Source organism: Aulonocara stuartgranti, assembly GCF_965226115.1.
Source record: "Aulonocara stuartgranti genome assembly, chromosome: 16".
Classification (NCBI taxonomy): domain Eukaryota; kingdom Metazoa; phylum Chordata; class Actinopteri; order Cichliformes; family Cichlidae; genus Aulonocara; species Aulonocara stuartgranti.
Genome location: NC_138952.1, coordinates 11,494,752 through 11,519,696, shown reverse-complemented (window position 1 = coordinate 11,519,696; position 24,945 = coordinate 11,494,752). Strand labels below are relative to the sequence as shown.

The 24,945-nt window shown below is 39.6% G+C and overlaps 1 protein-coding gene across 1 annotated transcript in view; it reads left to right on the top strand.

Annotated features, from left to right (window-relative positions):
* The window catches only part of LOC309691352 (ephrin type-A receptor 6-like), a 183,806-nt gene that overhangs the window by 93,021 nt on the left and 65,840 nt on the right, over nt 1-24,945 (top strand). The window contains exon 6 of the mRNA XM_082508968.1: nt 1,034-1,369. Within this exon, the coding sequence (XP_082365094.1) occupies nt 1,034-1,369 (336 nt within the window). The remainder of the gene's footprint in view (nt 1-1,033; nt 1,370-24,945) is intronic.

The following is a 24,945-nucleotide window of genomic DNA, read 5'->3' as shown; positions in this document are numbered from 1 at the left end:
TTAATTTAATCTTGATATAGTAAACTGTGAGATTTTATAATTAAACACAGCAAACATCAGCTAAACATATCTTGGTTGTGCTTTCTACTAATAATAATATGGAAAAATGTGGTAACAGTCATGTACTAATGGTGGAAACATGTCATTAATATGGAAATAGCAAGTTATTACCAGCTTAATATCAAAGTAATAACAAAGTATTATCTTACATATATATGATATAGGTATAATAATGAGGAACAAAAAACATATGCCTATGAGGCAGTACCAATTCATAATATTATAATATAGTATTAGAAGTCAAACAAACTGGATCAAAGTTGTATTTTACAACAGAATCAATGTAAATATGTAATATTTTATATAAAGTTTATATAAAGTGTGTGTGTGTGTGTGTGTGTGTGTGTGTGTGTGTGTGTGTGTGTGTATATATATATTGTTATAAACACCTAGTAATATGATAGTAATATTTATGTATTTACATTTTTATATACTGACTTGTGGTAGTATCCACTTGACAATAAGGTAATCTTAGCTGATGCTTTAATGCTATAATATAATGCTATAATTAATCCAACCCTATGCCTTCAGCATTCCTCTCTGTTAAACGGTAACAATATAAATCCTATTTTGATGCTGTGGATTATTAACTGTAAAAACCTGAAGAACTTTATTGTAGTCTAAGAAGTTTGGAAAGAAATTGACTAGACTTCTTTAAGTTGTCTTCTTTAAGAAGTCCAGTCACGTTTCTTTCCATGACCTGGATGAGTAGGAACCTACACAGATAACTTTCTTTGTAATAACCAGGAATCAGGCCTGCAAGGTGCAAAATCCCCTCTAACTCTAATTCCAAACTTTAAGTTATGTGAGGATCACCAGGAAACAACTGTGGTTAAATTCCTGCTTGTTTCCACATTATTATGCTACTCTTACAACACTATTACTGAGCTGTAACAGAAAGTGCTACCCATGTTTCATTTGAAATATAATTTTAAATTCTTTTATCAGTTTATCAGTTTTTGCTCTTTTGTAGGCCCTCCATCCCGTCCACGAAATCTGATGTTTAACCTGAACGACACCTGCCTGCTGCTGGAGTGGTCGCCCCCTAGCGACACAGGAGGTCGCAGGGACCTAACCTACAACGTCCAGTGTAAACGTTGCGGCCCAGAGCCCGACCACTGCCAGCTGTGTGAAGACGAGCTTCGCTTCTTGCCAGGACCGTTAGGCCTGACCAACGCCACTGTCACTGTCGTGGATTTTTCCGCACACGCCAACTACACCTTTGAGATCGAGTCGCTTAATGGTGTGTCAGACATGAGCTCGTTCCCTCGACAGGTGGCCATCATCACCGTCAGCACTGATCAGGGTGGTGAGTACTATTATTTTCATTGAGTGTGTTACTTAAGCACAAGTCCTATAAAATGTAGGATTCTGCTTTGCTGGTTAAAAAATACATAAAGATAACTAAGATAAATTTAATCTTTCCTAATATACCTAATCATATCAGCAGAAAAAGTTTATGATAACATGAAAACTTCTTGGTATTTTCACACTACCTTACACCTCAAGTTGTTCCCAAATACATTGTGCAGGACTCTGTGTATGCGTAAGATTATAAATGAAATCTGCAGTGATAATCTAATTAGCAACAAATTAATCACCTCCTCTGTGTGGCTTTATGTGGTTAGAAATGTATTGGTTCTCCCCAGTATCATGCTACATGTGTTAACTCAATAACTCAAAGATTAACCTGATTTTTGTGAAAATTTTCAGTAGTTAAACTATGAGTAAGTGAAAAACTCATTAGTTTTTGGCAGAAGTATAATCGCCGTAAGACAAGAATATTTCATGTTTGTTTTCATAACTTTTGACGCCCAGAGGATTTGTTCATTTAAAAGGTATTTATGGAACTGTGAGGAGATCATCCCCTGTTTTTAAAGGTACTCCGTGACCTCTACCAGCATTATAGCGCAATACTTGTATGACTGGTTTGCTGTTGATAAATCCACATGACTCTGTGCTAGTGGCTGCCAATGGCTTCTTGCCATCTTATCCTACTTAACGGTAGAAGTAATGTACCAAACATGTACCGATATGCCAGCAAAGGCAGGAAAGAACAAAATTAGCTCTGGAAATGTGTTTACGTTGTAATATAAACAGCTTTTTGTTTGTCTACTCGTCATGGCTCTTTTTTTTTCAACCCTAATGCAAATGTCACCGACAGTGTTTTTTCCAGGAAAGGATTTTCATTAGTTTAAGGTTATTCCTATTATAATTTGCAAATCTTCAATACTGAATACTGTATGTGATTGAACGTGAGTCGTATTTCAGAGAAACCTCCGCTCACAGTTTGATGGCATTTCATTAATAGAAGGTAAAATAATTTAACATGGGGCAAAATCATTGGTTACGACTGTTCCTCACAGAGTTTCTCACTCCATCTTTGAGCTTTGAGATTTTGCCACAGAACAAAATCTGAAAAATTATATATTCCAATATGCCAATCAGAATGATTATGTACTGTGGAGCTGTGATCAAGAAAGTTTGTTCTGAGTACACAGCTTTAGAACAGTCATTAGTTTATTGTGTTACTGGGGCCTTGTTAGAGATTTGTGAGAATGGCCTTGTGAAAGTTAATATTCAATACTTTGATCATTTGTTGCTTTTTGATGCAGTTAGTAAGGTGAGACAGGCCTGGCGTTATGACAGTAAGGTAATTGTCCTTCTAATATTTGTAGGTTTGCACCCTCAAACACTGCTGTAAATGATGGCAGAGGTCCAAGTTGTTATTGTATTTACCTGTTTTCCCCAAATAAAGGGGCTGAAAGGCCCATTATATCTTTGGGACATCCTCTGGTGTATAGCATGCTTATGCTTTTAATTTTTGATTTGCAAACACTGTGTTTTCTGTTTTCTGCCTCCTCCCTTGACTATTTTCCTCACCCTGTTTTGTCTTGATGGTTGTTTCCTTCTCTCCCTCCGGTTTCCTATATTCAAGCATGCTTGTTTTTTGCTTCTTTGTTCTCTCCTCTTTCTTTCTCTCCTTCCCTCCTTTCTGCCGCTGCTAAGGGAGGCTGGGAGAAATACATTTTCTCATAGAGCCAAAACACATTAAATGCATTATTCTGTGTCACTGGGGACAACTCTATCCTTTACCGGCACCTCAATGTTACACGCAGCCTTTTTATTTCATTAAGATGCCCAGTTTAGCATATAGTTGTGGCAGGTCCCTGGGGTGTGCACAAGACCTATTTCAACACTAACGTACACAGCTGCAGCTATTTAAAATGCTCAAGGGAAAAGGTAGATTTATGGCCCTCGGCCACTGATAAGCAGAGTGATGATGTATTTTACCACTATCTCCTTGACAGAAACTAGAGTTTGGTCAGAGAGTCAATAGTCTGTGTCATTTATTTTAATGGTAAACATGGTTATTGATTACATTGGTAGTTGTAGTTTTAATACCACAGTGTCCCATCCAACCCACGGATGCAGCAGGTGTCATGTTATCAGTAACACCAAGTAATGAATGGACAAATCTTTCCAACTTTGTTTTTCGGATATAAGCTCATAAGCTCATATAAGCAGATCAGTACTACCGGATGAAAGTAATAAACCTCAGGTTTACTTGAGGCATATGACCAATGCTGGGGAATGGAGTAGTGTTTTCATAATGTTGGTTCTCCCTCTGTGCTTGCCACTGTTGGACAAGCCTGTTTAGACCCACTGGAAAAACGTGTACTCAACATCGTATGTGTGATATTCTGGATTAGGCTCTTAAAAGGATCAGGACAGAAGGACGTGGATAGGTGCCTTTATTGAACAGCAGGACATCACACACTAACTTGTTGTTTCTTAGCGGTGCAGAAAACTACCCTTTTTTGTTGTTATATATTGGTCAACCAAGAACTAGCCCTGTAACAGGCACTTCTGTATTTTACCACTGGGGGGCAACAATTCACTCTATTACATTCCTCCCCTTTTAGATTTGTAATTGAAGTAAGCAACCCTTTAAAGAATGTATTTCACTGCCCCCACCAAAAAGAAATATTCTGTGGCCCTTACGAACAATGAACAAATGTAGCCATTACTTCCATTATTAACTCTTCACTTCTAAAATAACTGGCAGTAAATAACTAAAACATAACTCTACATTTTCAAAGATTCAGTCTCTTTGGGGGAACTCTGCGTCTCTCTGGGTATCTGCGTTCCACAGATGGGCTTTGGGTGGTTTCTGGGTTGGATACTGGTGGTTCATCGGTTGTCTGTTTAGGTGGTTCAGGAGGTAAGGAGTGTGATGTTAAAATCCCAGGTGGACTTGGTGGTATCTCTGGAACAACACTGTCCATAATCACTTCTGGCCGTCCCTCTGAAACCGGTGAAAATATAACTGGGGGTTTCTCCACAGTCTGTCTCCATGGTAACAGGTGATCCACATGTATTGTGCGTGTTCTCTGTCCCTCTTGTATCAGGTAAGTAACACTTCCCATTTTCTTCAGAACTGTTCCCTGAGTCCATTTTGTTTCCCCCCCCCTGAAGTTTCGGATACGCACAGCGTCTCCCTCCGAAAAAACACGAACAGGTTGGGTTTTGTAATCATGGTGTCGCTTCTGCTCAGACTGTTTCTGTTCAATGTGTCTGCTTAGTTCAGGTTTCAGCAGGCTGAAGCGAGTCCGGATCTGACGTTTCAGGAACAACTCTGCTGGTGTACGACCCGTTACAGTGTGCGGTGTACTGCGATACATGATAAGGAAGTTTGCCAAACGATGACTGAGTGGCAATGTGGGCTTACCATCTGCTTCCAGCACATTTTTCATCAGGGATCGTTTCAGGATTTGTACTGACCTCTCTGCTGCCCCGTTTGATGCAGGATGATAGGCAGGAACAGCTGTGTGTCTGATCCCATTTAACTCCAGAAACTGATTGAATTCCTTTGACACAAGTTGAGGTCCATTGTCTGAAACAAGCTCTTCTGGAAGTCCATATGAAGCAAATAACCCTCTCAAAACCTCAATGGTGTTGTGTGAGGTAATGGATGGCATAGGGAACACTTCCAACCATTTTGAATGACTGTCAATGACAACTAAAAAGTACTGCTTGCCTTTTTCAGCGAAATCAATGTGAATCCGTTGCCAAACTCTCTCAGGCCACTTCCACGGATGGAGTGGTGCAACGGGTGGTGACTTCTGTACAGCCTGACAGACTGAGCAGCTTTGAACCAGTTCTTGTATATCACCATCACAGCCTGGCCACCACAGGTAACTGCGAGCGAGTGCTTTCATACGACAGATACCTGGATGTTCATGATGCAGGTCTTCCAGCACTTTCTGTTGGTAAACCGGTGGAATGATGACCCGTTGTCCCCAAAGAACACATCCTTGTTCTGCTGACAGCTCGTGTCTGCGTGTAAAGTAAGGCTTAAGTGATTCGTCTTGCATATAACTTGGCCACCCATTCATGGTGTAGCTCCAGACCTTGCTGAGGATTGGATCCTTCATGGTTGCTCTCTCAATGTCTTTAGCTACTATTGGTAGCTCTTCCACATGTGAGAAATAGAAGATACTTCCCTCAGCGGCAATGTTGTCTGGCGTATTCCGAGGTAGACGTGACAATGCATCTGCATTAGCATGTTCAGCTGATCTTCTATATTCAATGTCATAATTGTATGCCATTAGAATAAGAGCCCAGCGTTGCATTCTTAGTGCAGCGAGTGTTGGGACAGCTGACTTTGGCCCTAGTATAGCCAGCAGTGGCTTATGATCTGTTATGAGGGTGAATTTCCTTCCATACAGATATTTATGGAATTTCTTTACTCCAAAAATTATGGCAAGGGCCTCTTTTTCTATCTGGGCATACTTTCGCTCAGCTTCAGTTAATGTTCTTGATGCGAAAGCCACAGGCCTTTCCTCTCCATTTTCCATGACATGAGAGATGACTGCGCCCAATCCATAAGGTGATGCATCGCAGGCTAACTTCAATGGCAGATTTGTGCTGTAGTGCACCAACACTTTGTTCTGCAGCAGTAGACTTTTTGCATCCCTGAATGCTTTTGCACATTCCATGGTCCAAATCCATTTAGCATCTTTTCTCAACAGGTTATGCAAAGGCTGAAGAATGGTGGATGGATTTTCCAAAAATCGACTGTAGTAATTTAGAAGACCAAGAAAGGACTTCAGTTCAGTGACGTTTGTTGGTTCTGGTGCATTTGCTATGGCTGCTACCTTTTCCTCTAAAGGATGCAGACCATCCCTGTCAATACGATGTCCCAGGTACTCCACACTGCTCTGAAGAAAGTGGCACTTGGAAAGCTTCACTCTGACACCATGCTTCTCCAGACGTGTGAGTACTTCCTCCAACCTCTTCAAATGATCCCTTTCAGATGAAGCAGTGATGAGGATGTCATCCAAAAAGCAGGTGACATGCTCCATCCCCTGAAGGATTTGATCCATCACAGACTGGAAAAGAGCCGGAGCACTGGAAACACCATAGCTGAGGCGATTGTACTTATAGAGACCTTTGTGTGTGTTGATGACCAGATACTTCTCTGATTCTTCATCTAACTGTAGCTGCTGATAGGCATGAGAAAGGTCAAGTTTACTGAAGGATGTTCCTCCAGCTAAAGTAGCAAACAAATCTTCAGTATTTGGAAGTGGATATCTTTCCTCTTCAACACACTGGTTGACACTGACTTTGTAGTCACCACATATCCTAATTGTTTTGTCTGCCTTTGGCACAGTAACAATAGGGGATGCCCACTCACTTTTCTCAACCTTTGAAATAACCTTCACCTTTTCCAATCTGTCCAGCTCCTTTTCCACAGCTTCTTTTAGTGCATAAGGAACTGGGCGAGCTTTACAGAAAATTGGTGTGGTGTTTGGTTTAGTGTGGATTCTAGCTTTAAATCCCTTTATGCAGCCTTGGTCATCCGAAAACACTGCCTGATGGCGCTGAATCACTTCTAGTACTCCTGGCTTTGCTTCTTTCTGCACCAGTACCTTGTGTACTGTGAAAATCTGTTTCCAGTTCAGCTGTAGTTTCTTTAACCAGTTTCGTCCAATCAGAGCTGGTCTGTCTCCCTGAACAACGATCAGTGGTAGGGTGATGTTTTGAGTCCCATACTGTACTGGTAACATAATATATCCACGCACAGCAATGTGTTGGCCTGAGTAGGACTTGAGCTTTAGCCCACTGGCTGGTTTTATAGGGAAATGAGTGAGATGCATCTGATAATACTTGTCTGATACTACCGACACTGCTGATCCTGTATCCAGCAGCATGGTGGTGTTCTTGCTCCCAAGCGCAACATCCACTGTGTATCCCTTCTCACTGGAGGTGATGGAGTACGTTGAATAAACTCCAAAAAGTTCAGCTTCATCATTCCTACTTGAGCATTCATCCTCAGTTTCCAAATACTGAGTTTGCTGACTGAATTTTTTATTCCTGCAAGCACGTGCAATGTGTCCTATTTTTGCACAAACATGACACTTTTCGCTCCTAAATTTGCACTCACGTGCTGAATGCTTTCCACCACAACGATAACATGGTTGCTTCATTCCTGTGTCTTTTTTAGGTCCCTTCCAGTTCTTTGGCTTGTTATTGCCCTCTTGCCTGTTCTGTCCTTTCCATCCTTTGTTGAAAAAATTTGGAGCATTTGTCAAGGCATTTACATGGTGAGGGTCCTGGCGTCCTGAGAACTCCATCGTATTTTTCGAAGCGAGTTCCATGGATACGGCAATCTCACATGCACGTGGAAATGTAAGATCCTTTTCCGATAGTAGCTTGCGCTGCACAGCATCAGAACGCAGCCCACTAACAAAACGATCCCTCAGGGCCTCATCCAAATATTGTCCAAAATCACATGTGGCTGACAACTGCCTCAGGGCGACAACATAGTCAGAAACTGCCTCCCCTTCTTTCTGGTTACGTTTCTGAAAACGAAAACGCTCAGCTATCACCACTGGAGTCGGCTTATAATGCGCACTTAACGCCCCAGTCAGCGCTGCATATCCCATGGTACTCGGTACCCTCGGAGACACAAGATTCTTTAGCAGCCTGTATGTATCTGCTCCGATCACAGAGAGAAACGTGCACACTTTCTTCTCATCGGAAACATCATTTGCCAACATCCATTGCTCCAACCGCTCCAAATATGACTCAAAATCTTCCTTCGATTCATTATACTCTTCAACACGACCCACATGCATCGCCATGTTAGCTCACCAAAAGCTGTTCCGCTGCAGCCGTGAAGAAAACGTCTTGATTTGTCTTTTTCTTTACATGTGAACACAACCCTCCTACAGCCTCTGTCACGCTGTGGAAATCTTTAGAATCCTCGTCGCCAGTTGTGATATTCTGGATTAGGCTCTTAAAAGGATCAGGACAGAAGGACGTGGATAGGTGCCTTTATTGAACAGCAGGACATCACACACTAACTTGTTGTTTCTTAGCGGTGCAGAAAACTACCCTTTTTTGTTGTTATATATTGGTCAACCAAGAACTAGCCCTGTAACAGGCACTTCTGTATTTTACCACTGGGGGGCAACAATTCACTCTATTACAGTATGTACATAAACTGTTTCCCCAGATGCCAAAGAATACAACAGACTGCTCTGGGATTCAACAGGTTTGTTCTTGTATTAGTGTCACATACAGTGTTTGATTGTCTGATTCCTGGTTAAGTTTAGCCAAAATGATTGCTGTTTTGTTTTGCTTGGGTTTGTTTTTTTTTCTAATTATTAAAGATTGCTTTAAAGGTTTTAATTTTATGATCTTTATACTGTTTGTATGACTTTTAAGTATCTAGAACTGTGAGTAAAAGGAGAGTAGACATTTTCATCATTTTCATACTTGCATACCAGAAGGTGTAATATCTTCTTTTCACACCTCAGCAAGAATAGAAGTGATGCAAGATGATTCATGAGCACAATTGCACAAAGCAATAGCCCACACACTGCCTAAAATTATTCTTAGATTATTCTTGCATCGTTTTTTAATATTTTTAAAAAGAAAGTTTGAAATCTATATTTTACTGTAATGCTGAATAGGTTTAACCCTTTAAGACCTACCATAGAAACAAGTCCGCCAGAGTTATCTTTATATTTTTACATGCTATAGTGTCATTTTTGGGAGCATTTTAAGTTGCTATACATCAATATAACTGTTATAGCCCAAATTTTAATAATATGTATGCATCAAGTCTAATTACATAAATTGCAACAAAGTGCAATAAACTAAAAAAAAATTGAAAATCGTTTTTGTTTTTTTACATACATGTCTAGTTAGAGAAATTTAAGAGGTTTGTCCGTCAAAACTGTAAATACAAAAAAGTTGCACAAAATAGTTTCTAACAACAGGAAATTTATTTTGAGTGTCTTCATAGTTTTATTTTTGAGATACACCAATTTTTATGTCCTGAAGGAAAAACGAAAATAAATATTATAATGCAAATTTGCAAAAAAGACAGCATGTGCATCAAAATAAACTATTTCCAGCAGTGCAATTTGAGTTCTAAGCATCCCAGAAACTATTCAGAAAGGCATGAAGTCAAACATGACTTTTTAAAAACACCAGTACAGGCTTATAAGGCCCCAAAGGTAAAAAAAAAAAAAAAATACATTTTCCGCGAAAATGACGTCACGTCCGGTTTCGGCCAGGTAATGGTGGACACACGATAGCTCGCACTGATGTCTATTCCAACATGTGCTTTTTATGCTGTTTTTGCAAAGCCATATGTGGAAGGAAACCGTGACCCAGGACAAGCTGATGGCATAAGATGTAAGTACAACTCCTCCGGTTTCATGTGCCAAAAAAAAAATCATTGTGCTAGCTTACCTGGTTCCGGTTCTACAGCGATTTAAAAATAGCTATGCAAAACGGAGCGTGCCCGTCCCGACCGGTTTTAAAGGGTTATGGATGTTAAATACATTTTTTGTTTGTTTTTGTTTTGTTTTTTAAAAATATCTTAGAAAATTGAAACCACTCATGCAAACAATATGTTTGACCAAATATTTAGATATATCATTGGTTCCAATTGCTAAATAAATGCCCTGGAAAAGTTATCTAAAATGATTTGGCCTAATCCTCAATTTAGTTTCTCAAACTGAATCCAAAAAAATGTGCATTTGTAGATACTCGCTGAAGCAAAGTAAGGGGATTTCTTACATTTAAAATACAATTTCCTTAAAGATAATGTGATCGTGGTGCAATAGTTGGTGGTTAGAATATTGAGAAGGGACTAGGTAATGTATCTATTCTTATACTTCCACACTATTGCTTCAATTTAGTGAAAAGGACAGTAATACTTGGTCTTTTTGTCATGTTTACATGAAGATTCCTTTCAAAATCTATCATCTAAATCATGTAAAACTGATATCTCTGCACTTGTAGTACAAGAATACTCAGTAATTACAAGAAATTCCTCAACTAAGGCGATGCACTGTGAAACCAAGTGTTACATTTGTGGAGCCTTTAAATAGAAGGGCCCTTAGTATTTGATTTCTTCTGCACATAAGTTATGCTGCTTTTTTTGAACCAAAGAACATGTGTCCAGTGTTTACCGTATGCCATACACAGAGAAGACCTACAATAGGACACCTGAAGAGAAATTGGGTTAATCTGCAAGGCACGTTGATTAAGACTGGCAATTATCTCAAAGTCAGCAATGGAAAAACTGCAGAGGCTTTTGACAAAGTTGAAAGAGTGCACACGGTCAGCGTATGCATTCAAGTTGAAAGATAACCATACCTTCTTAAGAATATGAAAAGTTGCAAGCGGCAGTGATATGCATACATGCTTTTGCACATATGCTTCCCCTGACTCATCCACCTAAACCTCAGTGTGATGGGCTTGTTTGGAAAGGTGCACAGAAAATTCCAACACCATTAGCATAGAGTTGCCATCAGCAGAATTGAGTGAGCCATGTAAATTTCTGTGTGTTGTGGGGAATATCAAGAGTCCGCTGTAATAATTTACTCTGGCCATAAATAGATTAGACTTTGTCATTAAAATGCTGATGGCCGTTTTGGTAAATGCCTTGTGCCAGTGAAGTTAGTGTATGATTTGTTGTGCTTATGAGGAGCTGCTTTGCGAAAACGCGCACACAGACTCACACATACACATGCACAATGGCATAAATACATTTAAATACTGTACACATGTGGGAGGGAAATGGAGAAACTATATAGGCCTATGATAATTTTCTGTCAGGCTTAGCCTTTTCAATATTTAGTAAATGATTTAGTGAAGCTAATCTGATATATGCACTCCCATAAGTCTTTGTAACTCACACACAGGCACTGGAGAATCTTGGAAAATTACAACTACCTTTCAAAAAAAACTCAGAGAAATGTATCAAATTTAAATAAAAGAAGAACACAATGATTTACAAATAATGTAAAGCTTTTCGTTTAAATACAAAAAGATAATTTAAAGGTTATTTTTCATTGAAAATGTTATGAAAAATAACAAAAAAATATGGATTTGTTTTTAATGAACACTTCTTTTAAATTTGGAACAACAATTTTGAAAAAGACTGGAAGGAAGGTTTTCCGTCCCAAAAGTTTTTCACTAGTAAATATGAGGCAGGAATTCTGTAAAAGACTGCTTGAACAAGGAGCCTAACCATTCACAGATAATGTTTCTCAATATAAAATGAGAAGGATTAGAATTTGGAAATTTCATCATGTATAGTACATTTATTATATTATATATATTATAGTACATAATAAATTTAAATGATTCACACACAAACTGATATTAAATTGCTATAATCTCAGCCAGCAGTCCCCAAAATAGTTTTTGCAGTGCATACTACTGTATGGGCCATTGTCAGTACTCACAGCTCAGTACAAGTTAAAAGTCTTTGAGTCACACAAACACAGACACACACAGAAGCAAATAATCACTGCCTTCTCTGTGCTTCTTTAAAGCATGATAAAGCATGAGCTTGTTAAAGATGAACTGAGGCAAGATGAAAAAGACTGTCAAGTGGTCTGATAAATTAAAAATTGAAATCATGAAATCATCAAAAAAAAAAAAAAAAATTGAAATCATGAATGCTGCATTTGTTAGGCTAGAAAAAGTAGGGGAAGGCCAAACACATTTTAAAAATAGAAATACATGCATCATAACTATTGAACAATATATATCAGTCTTTAAGTGTTCTGCCATCGAGAGAAAGTCTTTGGTCAGCAAGACCAAAACAACATTCTGTCTGTGTTACAGTGACAAAACGTTTAAAAGGTCATGGTGCTAAAGTCTGTGTCTGTCTAATTATCAAAAAAAATAAGACAAAGGAGTTTGAGCAGCTGAAAAGAAAAAAACTGCCTTAAAACTGCATAGTTCCCAACACTGTGCAGCAAATTGGTAAATGTGCCTCTTAAAGTGAGTGCAAAGTTCAAATTAAGTATATTAAAATACAAACAGACTACAAATCAGACTACAAACATTTGACATGCTCTCTACATTTGACATGTTGTAATACTTTCCTTTTCCTTCCATTTTTAGGGAGAGGTTGTAAAGCACATAAGGATTAAGAGCAGGAGAAGGACAAGGCCTGTCTGGAAAATAACAATCTGAAGTCTGAAGAAATTATAGGAACATTTATGGTTCTTTATGTCCACATGAGGACAATATTACTCCTGTGACCTCAGTGCCTTAATGGTTTATAGTCAGCATAATTACAGAAAAAAAATCACATCCAAAAGTATCCATCAGTAAACTTGGTCAACTCCCACATAAAGACCTCACAAAGTGGGTGACTGGGTCAAAAGGAAAGGTGAAAAGAGCAAGAAGGTAGAGGACATGTAAAGCTGGGGGAGGATGTAGAGGTTAAGTGAGAGTAGTGAAATCAGGCGCTAAGTCTGTGAGGTAAGTCTGAGAGAGGGGAAAAGGTGTTATGAATGTGGAAAGCAGGAAAAGAGTGGTTTGAAGACAAATGAAGTGACACATAATAGGAAGAGGATGAAAGAAGATGAAAATGAAAAGCAGGGTGTGAGAAGATGATTGAGTGAGGAGAGGATCGAAAGAGCAAAAAAGGGGGTGGCAAAATGAAGAAGAGGGTAAATTAGCTGACGAGAAATGTGGCCAGAGGATAAAGAAAGTGCAAGGAAGAGACTGAGACACAGACACACTCTAAGTGCACTTGTGTTTCTAGATGTGTTTTTTTAAAACCTATAGAAAAGAAAAGAAAAAACACTTCAGTGGCCGTGGCAACCATTGCAATTTATTTGACAAGTTATTTTTGTGACAAATGCTTTCAATAAGGAATGTGGTAACTTCTATACGGCTTGGTCTGAAGCTCATTTGTGTAGATTTACTGAATACTGAGAATTTCTGTTTTAACTTGGACATAAAATCGAATTTGCCATAAAACCTAATGTGGCAGAAATAGGTGTTATGGGACATGTTGAAGATGGTTTTATTGAAGGAATCCAACTGTAGCTGATTTCTGACATTCAGTCATGTGGTTCATGAGTTACATTCACAAGCATACCAACTTGGACCTATTGGTAGCATTACAGTGTATTATGCTCTTCCTCTGTCTATGATTTCTCTCAACTTAAACACTCATAAAATCAGTTACAGTTACAAGATTCTGCTAATTTCTTGGGGGTTTATATATTCCATTATGGAGTGGATTCTGCTTTTGCAGATGCACCATCAACTCATCCATTTTCTACCACTTATCTGGGTCTGGGTCAGGGGGCAGCAGTCTAAGCAGAGAAGCACAGAGCTCTCTCTTATTCCCAAGCTACCCGAGACACATAATATATCCAGTGTGTCCTGGGTCAGGCTCCGGGTTCTCCTCCCAGTATAAAATGAATGAAATACCTCAGCGAGGTGGAGTACCTTGAGCCACCTCAACTCTTTCCTTTTGATGCAAGACACCTGTGTGTTACTCTTAGCACTTTCTTGGTGACTGAGTTCTTTTCCCAGCTCTAAGGCTAAGCTCAGACACCCTTCAGAGGAAGCTAATTGCCACCACTCAATCCTTGATCTTATTCTTGTAGTCACTAGTAGGGTAGGAATGAAGATTGACCAGTAATTATAAATCTTTGCCTTCACACCCATGCCTCTCTTCATTACAGCAGGTCAGTACAGTGGCTTTATCACTAAAGATGCTGGACCAATCTGTTTGCTAGTTCATCCACTACACTCACTCCACTCATTAGCAATATATTAGCATTAGCTGATACTTGAAGTCCTCAAGCTGGAACAGTAACTCCTCCCATCCCCAAGCAGGGGAGACAATTCCATGCTGGATACATATCTAACACACGTATTTTAGTGATACTGGAAGTTACTACCATACATAACAACAAAAATTAAAATAAAGACCAATGTAAACAGTGTGAAGGTCACTTCAACCACTCAGGGTGAGCACTGAACCTGGTCTGAACGTGACTGCTAAAAAGCAGCACTGCTCAGAGAGTTTTATTAAAAATTGGAAGCTCAGTTCTGTGAGCTTCAATATCACTTAGCAAGTTACCTTGCAAGTTTAGTTATATTTATTACAAATGTGAATAAAGATTCCATTAATTATGAGCAGTTGAGGTGTTCAACATTGTTTAATTCCTGTTTCTGTGGAAATGTGGCTTTGCAAATATCATAGGTGTATTTGTAAACTATTGTGCTTTTGTCTGCACGGTAAATAGATGAGGGATTACAGAATTCATAGCTGATTTTTGTGATTTAAACCACGGAAGTGAGAGGGAGTGGACAGGTGGATGAATGCAAACAAAAGCAAAGGATGAAGAAGAGGAAAAGAAGGAAATGGCCTAGAAACAGGAGAGTTTGTTTAATCACAGGAAGCAGCTGCGTAATTGTGTATGTCACCGAAAGCAATCAGAGACAGATCAGATTCTCAGTTGCGGTGACGCATCAGAGCTTTCTTACAGCAACTTGATAGAGTCTAATCAGGCAATCTTTTGTAGATGAAAAGCTGGTGGGCACAGCTAACAATTTCAGATCTGCATGGTGATATGCGATAACAGAAGAGCTTGGAAGAGGAGAGCTGTTCATTGACTTGGTACTGACTGAGTGTGTCCACATCATCGACATACTGTGCATCTGTGAAAACAAAGTTGACACAATGGTGTGTCTGACGGTGTAGAGATCCTAAATTGTCCATGACGTCAAGATTAATGTTCTATTTTATTTGATGTGATTATCATTTCAGAACTGAACGAATCCTGGGTTGTCCATCACTTGGATCTCTAGCTCAATTTCTATAGGCCTAGTTAATCACATGCTTATGCCAACACTGTGTACAACATGGGCCTGAATTTATATTACGATATGGTTAACATACAACTGTACTACATCATACACATATATGAATTCAAGATTGAGAGATCATTTGAAAGAACTGAACATGATTTATTGAGATAGAGAAATTAATGTATTTGGCGATTAGACTCCGATGACTCAACATGGAAGAACAGAATCCCACTGGTGACGGGGTTTAGGCAGGACCCGAAGTCTAGACACTGGTGGTGAAGATGGAGACTGAGGCTTGGATGTCGTTACGACTGAGGTGTCTGTGAGGTGGAGATGGGGATGAGGTGTTTTGCACCAATGAGAGTCCGTAAGAGAGAATGACAGAGAGCACAGATTTAAATTGCGCACGGTGAGGCTGATTGGCCCAAAGAAAGCAGGCAAGAAGATGATTAGACTAAAATACTGATGACAGTATTGAAACTGACAGCCTGGGAAAACAGTAGGAATGTAGAGAACAGAAAAGCAAAATAACATCCAGGAAAGCAGACAGATGACTGATTACAGATCTTCCTTATTTAACTTACACATAGGCTTCATTGAATGGTGTGCAGAATTGACTGTGGCCGTTAAATGTTAATAGAATTACGATTCCATGATCTATCTCTCATAAGTTATTTGAATCAGACACAATTTGCATTCTAGCTGCTGCAGATTCTCAATGAGTCGGTGAGTGTGTGGATGGTAAAACTGAATTACAGTAAGCCTCTTTGCTTTAGGCATGCAATACATTACCATTAAATACAGGAACTATGAAAACAGATGCAACTTTTTTAAAAAGTACAACTTAATTCCACAGGACTAAACTAAACTAAACTCTAAAGAAGCTGGTCTGTCAGATTTTGACTGTGTTAGAGCTTAAATTAATTGGACTGCTCCGATGGTGGATGCTTGGAGATGGAGAAAGGCTCAACCCTCATTTTAGAAAGACTTTTTCAACTCGTGGGCTTTTATGATGTCATATGGAGGCAATATCTTTAATATGGTCTTAGGTACACGATTCCAGCTTTGAGCACAGCAGTTTCACTCCCCTGCTGTTTGACCCTTCGGTTTGCACGGGGCAGCCAGTCTGAAGAAAGTTGGTTTAAAGGGCGGGCGGCTTTTAAGTGAGAGGAGCTAAAATGGCTAGTTTCAGACAGAGGGGCTGAACCAAGGCCTTATAATTAATAAGTAAGGATTAGTTAAAAATGTGAATAATGCAAATCTAGTACAGCCCTGGAATAAAAATATAAACACTGGAAAGGAGCTTAATGTACTCCATTTAAAATGTAAAAGGCTGGCCCTAAACCAAATCTTTTTATAATGGGCCAAAACCTCAGAGGGCCATTAAATGTACAAAATAATTTTAAGATAAATTCTGAATGCAGTAGAGAGTTCGCAGTCATGGGGCAGTACCTGAATCCCTGCACTACAGAACCTTTATTACCGTCCCTATTAATTTGTCATGATTTCTTTTATAAGCAGTGGGACTATAAACACATTCAAATGAGATCTTTTTGCAGATATACAATACCTCTGAGGCAAAATGATTAACTCGGTTATATGAGCAGCATTTCTTTTTTCACCCTCTCTCTTTGGGCTTAATGTGTTTTTTACTATAATGTCTGTAAACAGTGATTCAGCTGCATGTATAGCCTAATCTAAATACATTCTCCATTCTGATTTGCCTTGCCAATTGTTTTCCACTTTTCTTGTTCCCTTTAGCCTTGAGACAGTTTTGTACAGATATATACACAACCGTGTCTACACACAGACACATTTTAAGATGTGCTTAAAAGAAAAAAGTCAAACAAAACAGAAAACACTGAATCACATTGAAATTCTAAGCTTTTGCTCTCAAATACCCCCATAATCATAAAAATCTATTGTAATCATGTACACAGAAATGTCCACGTCAGGGCCTGCATGCCCTCTGTCATGCCCAGTCCAGCGTCAATGTCGTTATGCAGCTTTGGCTCAAAAGTCTGTGTTAAGCTCCTGGCCTTCTCAGCCACCGTACCCCTCCCAGGCAGCCCTCTTCTGGCATCGCGCCACACTAACTAACTATGACAAATTAGCCGCACACTTAATTACTAGCCTGGGAAAATCACAATGATGTTTATTAGGCGCGGCATCATAAAGCGGTGTGTCCGTGCCCCTAGACCAAAGCGCTATACCAGAGAAACACTAATAATAACAACAGCCATACAAATTGGCTGAGTGGAATGACCGGGGCCCTCGAGGCGGCTGCTGGGGTGGGGTGAGGAAGAAGGTGACTTTTCGCTGGATGAATCAATACTGTCCTCTACTGTGCTGCCATACTGAGGTCTAGCTACCACTCTAGCCTGACATCGCTGACATCGACTCTGTATGTGTGCGTGTCAGAGAGGTAGATTTAGCTGAGATCCTTTCTCCATTATGATTTAATAGGAAAAAGCATGACCTGATGAAAAATGCTGAATATATTGCATTACAGGAGAAGCTTTATATTCTCCCTTGACATCCAGGGGGCAGGGGTATGCTGGGGTCCTCTGCCTGAGGACCGTCTGAGTATGTGTGTAGGTGTGTGTGCATATGTGAATAGGGGTGTTTGTCAGCATGAGAGACCACATTTGGGCTAGTGACACTGGCCTTGTGGAGAAAGAGCAGTCGTAAATAGAAACTCTGCACTTGCCGGCTTATTAACAGTTGATTTATCTGCCTCTCTGCAAGAAATGCGCACCCTTGGCACCCGAGCCCAAGGGCCCCAATTACCTGATGTCGTGTGTATGTGATGGTGTTTCAAGGGAATGTTTAGTGGCGTCGTGTCACGGATGTCGTGCGTGTGCGTGTGCCCCTGTGTTGCTATATACGTCAGTGCCAGGGTCATCTTCATCATCACTCTTTCTTGTGGAGGCACTCACACATTCACACACAGTCTTTATGCCTCCTGTGGTGGGAGATACAACAGGGAATAATGGGCTGGGATAAATTTATTCGACAGCTCTGTCTCCTCTGTGATTTATCAGAGTATTTACTCTGCTGATGTACCGTTATCATTCTCTTTTTGCTCTTCTTTTGCGCTCCCCCACATCTTTCTCACCCTCCCATAGTATCACTTGTGTATATTTAACTTGTGTGTTCATCACAATAAATATTGACATCACATGCTACTATAAGGCAGCTGTATGGCACTGATTTAATGCATGAATGCTGAAGTTTATTGTCCTTTTCATTTAGTCATAAAGTTTGTCTCTTTTGTTTCCTCTCAGAGATATGTTTCCTCTACAAACCTGTCAGACAAATGTCGCGCTGATCGAATTCGATTTTATTTTTATTTCCTTGTCTGGTTTTCTCTTTTTTTTCCTATAAGTTTGGGGAGTGTTCATCATCCAGTCATCATTACAGTATCCATACAGTTTCCATGATAGGCTCCTGTGGCTCAGGAGGTAGAGCGGGTTGTCTGCTAATCAGAAGGGCAATGTGTTGCTCTCCAGCTCATCGGCTCTGCTTGATGAAGTATCCTTGGGCAAGATGTTGAACCCTGAGTTGCCCCCGATACTTCCATATGAGTGTGCATGCAAATGTTATAGGGGGCACTTAGGTATAGAAAAAGGTGCCTGATTTAATGTGTGAGTCTTGTAGTAGAAAGTACTTTGCATGTTCTTTTAGGGTGTAGTCTGTGTACTTTAAATATCACAAAAATATTGGTTAAAATGCAGAAAAGATCCTTGCAAAAATGCATTTCTGCATTTTTTTTCTATAGCTGTTCATGTAACTAACTGGTTCTTTCACTACTCTTTAGTCCTTATAGTGCAGCTCAGCATCAGCAGAACGTTTGGATAATAAATGGATCAGATGCATGTACAGTCAGGTCCATAAATATTGGGACATCGACACAATTCTAACATTTTTGGCTCTATACACCACCACAATGGATCCCAAATGAAACAAATAAGACGTGCTTTAACTGCAGACTGTCAGCTTTTATTTGAGGGTATTTACATCCAAATCAGGTGAACGGTGTAGGAATTACAACATTTTGCAAATGTGCCTCCCACTTCCCCAAGGGACCAAAAGTAATGGGACAGAATAAGAACCATAAATCAAACATTCATTTTTTAATACTTGGTTGCAAATCCTTTGCAGTCAATCACAGCCTGAAGTCTGGAACACTAAGGCATCACCAGAAGCCGGTTTCATCCCTGGTGATGCTCTGCCAGGCCTCTACTGCAACAGTTTTCAGTTCCTGCTTGTTCTTGGGGCATTTTCCCTTCAGTTTTGTCTTCAGCAAGTGAAATGCATGCTCAACTGGATTCAGGTCAGGTGATTTATTGCAAAACAGTCCACTTCTTCTCTTCAAAACCTCTTTGGTTGCTTTTGCAGTATGCTTTGTGTCGTTGTCCATCGGTTTTGAAGTTTTGAAGCATTTGTCTGAATATGAGCAGATAATATTGCCCCTAACACTTCAGAATTCATCGTGCTGCTTTTGCCAGCAGTCACATCATCAATAAATACAAGAGAACCAGCTCCACTGGCAGCCATACGTGCCCACGCCATGACACTTCCACCACAATGCTTCATTGATGAGGTGGTATGCTTAGGATCATGAGCAGTTCCTTTCCTTTTCCATACTCTTCTCTTCCCATCACTCTGCTACAAGTTGATCTTGGTCTCGTCTGTCCATAGGATGTTGTTCCAGAACTGTGACGGCTTTTTCAGATGTCGTTTGGCAAACTCTAATCTGGCCTTCCTGTTTTTGGGGCTCACCAAAGGTTAACATCTTGTGGTGAACCCTCTGTATTCACACTGGTGGAGTCTTCTCTTGATTGTTGACTTTGACACACATACACCTACCTCCTGGAGAGTGTTCTTGATCTGGCCAACTGTTGTGAAGGGTTTTTTCTTCACCAGGGAAAGGATCCTTCGGTCATCCACCACACTTGTTTTCCGTGGTCTCCCGGATCTTTTGGTGTTGCTGAGCTCACCGGTGCGTTCCTTCTTTTTGAGAATGTTCCAAACAGTTGTTTTGGCCACACCTGATGTTTTTGCTTTCTCTCTGATGGGTTTGTTTTGTTTTTTCAGCCTAATGATGGTTTGCTTCCTGGCAGTTGACATCAACAGGTTCCAAATGCAAAAAGCACACTTGAAATGAACTCTGGACCTTTTATTTGTTCATTGTAATTGGGGTAATGAGGGAATAACACACAACTGGCCATGGAACAGCTGAGAAGCCAATTGTCTCATTACTTTTGGTCCCTTAAGAAGTGGGAGGCACATATACAAACTATTGTAATTCCTACACCGTTCACCTGGTTTGGATGTAAATACCCTCAAATAAAAGCTGACAGTCTGCAGTTAAAGCATATCTTGTTCGTTTCATTTGGAATCCATTGTGGTGGTGTATAGAGCCAAAAATGTTAGAATTGTGTCGATGTCCCAATATTTATGGACCTGACTGTATTTCAAGAAGAACTACAGTTGATCAGATTGCAGTGCATCATCGTGTTACACTTACTGATGTATTAGCATACACTCTGCTCTGCGGTATAGTGCTCAGAGAATCAGAGAATTCACTTTAGCCATGAAAGTGTTTCTCATGGGAAAATGTGTATATCAACACTTAACATGGTGAAGAACCATGGCAGTTTATTTCCATGTAACACCAGATGGGTGTTACTTGAAGCTTTTGTTCTCATGAAATTCATCAAGCTTCTGTGAGGCTGGTTAACACTAAAACGTGAAAGGCTGTTATTTTGTCTATAACATACAAAAGTGACAAACTTATTTAAAAAGAGGATTAAAAAGTATCAGCCAGCATGTTAAGGTTGGAGAGTCATGTCTGTAATGGGATAATTGTAATTCATGCAGAGGATTGTATTTTCGAAAGGGGCTGTATAGTTGGTGAGATTACACCTCTGTGTTCGTGTTGCTCCTCGGAGACATAATTATCATACTGAAACCTGCCCTTCCAACCAGGAGCTCCTCACCTCCCACTCAGTCAAGCTCTGTTCACGCTCATTCTGCCAACACCATCTTTATTTAAAAATGTATGAAAATGAAAAAAGAATCATTGACATTTATTTGAATTCATTTCAATACAGCTCATTTTAATTGGCTTAATTAAGATAAGATAGAACTTTATTAATCCCTCGGGTGGGTTCCTCTGGGAAATTCGACTTCCAAAAAAAGCACAGCAACGACCGAAGTTACAGTTACAGAATTGTTATATATATATATACACACACACACACACACACACACACACACACAGGGTGTTCATGCCTGTTTCTAAGACTCCGTTGCTTTCTATATGCTGAATGTTATTGTGAATTGATAGAACTATACAAGTATGACCACAGTAAAGTAGCTGGCCATTAGCTAATATTCAGAAACCAGTTTAGTGTCCAAACTTAATAAGTCTTTGCATTATTTTGGTCATAGATGAACACAACAAGCTGAAAGAACTTTATATGTTCTGTGCAAGACATAACCGTTCAGTATAGTCTACAATTTATAATATATGATATGATATTTTATGATATCTCTATGGTCTTTTCTAGCCCTTTTCGGCTGCGTTTGAATGACCTCAACACCCAGGGGTGACTGATCCCATCAGACACCCACCAGCAGTTCCTTACACTGGCATCCTCACAGTCTTCAGCTTTCTATCCAGACTTCTTTTTCTCTCTCTGTCTATGTCTAGCCCCAGTATTGAACACCAAACAGAGCAGGCAGTAGTTTCATTACTGCAAATTATGAGAATTTTTCTGTTGTTTGCTTTGTTCTCATCTTGAGACAAATAGGAGGAACAGGGAGGATTTATTTCACTGTTGCTGACCTTGTTTGTGTATAATCTGTGTGCTGTTGATTGGTCTTCTTTTTGAAGCAATGATTAAAAGACTAATAACACAAGAAGCATGAGCTGTGTTTGATGTTGGAATGATGTGACTCTTTTGTTATAACGGTATACATGAGCAGCTTGGTGATTGTTTATGCATTTAAGCTTTGTGCATATGCTGTGTGCTTCTTGTAGCACAAACAATGCTAGAGATATACGTTGTTAGTTATACAGCTGCTTACATGTGACATGAAAGCTTTAAAGTTACCCCTTTTAATACAAACAAGAAGAGATGAGCTTGTCAAGCTTTAATTTCCTTTCATTTCCAAGGTCAAGACTGAACTTGACCTTGGAAATTAAAGTTTGACAAAATAATCCCATCTCACAGTTCACTAAGTATCTTTTGTGAGACTTTTATGTGAAATCACAGGGTGTTAATCAGTGGACTGACTGCTCACTTGTTTTTGCTATTTCAGTTGTTCTTTTAACTTCTGGAGCATGTTGGCATTTTAATCCCTACATTTCATTCTTGACCTTGAATGTAAAGGAGATAGGTATAAAACACACTGAAATTAATATATAGAAAAGCTGTAGTTGGTCCCTATGTAAATGACATGAGCTGCACTTAAACTGATTTGGGGGGGGTTTTGTTTTGTTTTGGGGTTTGTTTGTTTTTGAGAGGGGGGGGGGGGGGGGGTTCTTTTCCTTTTCATAAGGTAAAGGGAAGGTACACCCTGGACAGGTCACCCATCTATTGTAAGGCTCACAAAAAGTGATAATTAAAATCTGGTCATTAGCATTTTCAATATTGTGCACACAAGTCTGACCTTGTTGCCGGGTATGAATTTGTCTTGTCATAGTAATGTATGAGCCTGGTTTCATGCCAATTGAAGAAAATGTGTTACATTTTCTTAGTATTTTTACTCAGGTCATATTATTTTCTTAAACCCAATCGATTGACCCTGTGCACGAGAAAATGCTAACTTCCTGGTTTGAGACCGGATGTGGGGTTGTACATTTCCGGTAGCTTTACTTTGCGGTCAATCGCTACTGCGAAGATATACTCGAAAATCATGTCCAAAACTCGAAAACGGAAAGATCGCGTTAAGTTCCAAAGACCAGAAGGTGGGAACACTCACCACTGCTGTGTCATAAAAAATCTAATGATCAATTTTGAAATTTAAAGAGTTTAGATCGATCAGTTGTTTACATCACTCAACACAAGCAGAACTGCATTACTCCATGCAGAAGACACATCGTCCACATTCAGAAGCACATCTCTGTATAGTGACTGGTCTTATGATTTAAACAGGCAAATGTTCAGCATTCAAACTACAGGTGAAGAATAGTCAAACCAGATGTTTTCCCCATTATGTCAGATCAGCTAGTCAAGTACACACCTACACAGCATGTTAACAAACCGTGAAAAAAGCCACACAAAAAATGAATGATTGCTAGTAACGGTTTCCATACGTTAGTATGTACGAAGGGTATGTTGTGACTTACCTTAAAAATTACAGCGGTCCCTCGCTATAACGCGGTTCACCTTTCACCTCGCTGTTTCGCAGATTTTTTAGTGCAAGTTTGCATGCTTTTTTTACGTCACCCTGTGTCCTGCGTCCTGATTGCTGCAGACGATCTCCTCCGTGCCGTCTCTCCTGTACAGTACAGAATCGCTGCATCGATCGCTACTGACTGAAGTGCAGTACTGTATGTCCACGATGTCCACGAAACGTTTTGTACCGTCAAAAAATAAAATTGGCTACTTGATTTCACCTATCGCTGGTTGTTTTTAGAACATAACACCCGCGATAAATGAGGGACCGCTGAGAAATATAACATTTGAATCCATTTTCTCTGTTGCCCTGAGGCGTGGGGAAAAAATATCGACAAGTCGATGAACATCATTTACAGATATATTGGGTAAATGCCCAACACATCTATAGAAATGTAAATCGCGAATAGGATACCGGAAACAAAGCTCCCAACAGGAGTTTCCGCACCGGAAGTAGCATATGCTAACGTGCAGATACTCAATTGGTGTTGCCAAAAGCCAGCCAAACTAAACAAGGTAAAGACGAAGTATTAAAGCAAGTAAAAATAAATAATTAACGTTGTGACTATTTCACGAACTGTTTTATGACTGCATGTAAAATGATTCATTTGGACATGTAGATTGATCATTATGTATCTTCATTCACGCTGAGCCATGTAGCACTACTTGAGTGCTCCTTCTGCCTGCCCATTCAATTTAGTTACTTCTTCCTGAAAAGTAAACCTAAGTATCTCCTTTTGTCCAACAGGCTGCAGGAAAGACTTTGCTAACCCCCCTCTTCCATTTCCTACAGAATATCAGCCCAAAATCACATCTTCACCAAAGGCTTCCCACACTTAAACTAACCTAAATGGCACTAAGTACTAAACGGATTCATCTCTGCACAAATATCTGCACAAGTAGCCTAGATGTCTTTACACACACAGTAGGTAATCACATCATCCATTCACCTCAAAACATCCCTATCTCCAAAATGTATTTATTATTCATGTTTAAATTCATCATTCTCATGACATGTACTGCATATAGTGCATGCACACGGGATGCCGCTATGAATTTACATACAGTATCCATCATACTGTTGCACAGTTGACTTTTCCTGGATAACTTTCAGTGCTTCTTGATTTATATGTTATTAGAAACCAGACTCATACATGTGACAGCCAAGCCACATATTGTACCCACTTGTCATGTTTAAAGACAGAGAAAATAGGAATATATTTAATAAAGCATTAAATATAGCAGCTGTAGGACAAAAGGTCAAATATCAAGAAATTCAAATCTAGGGTAAAATAGGTTTCCATGTTGCTTATCC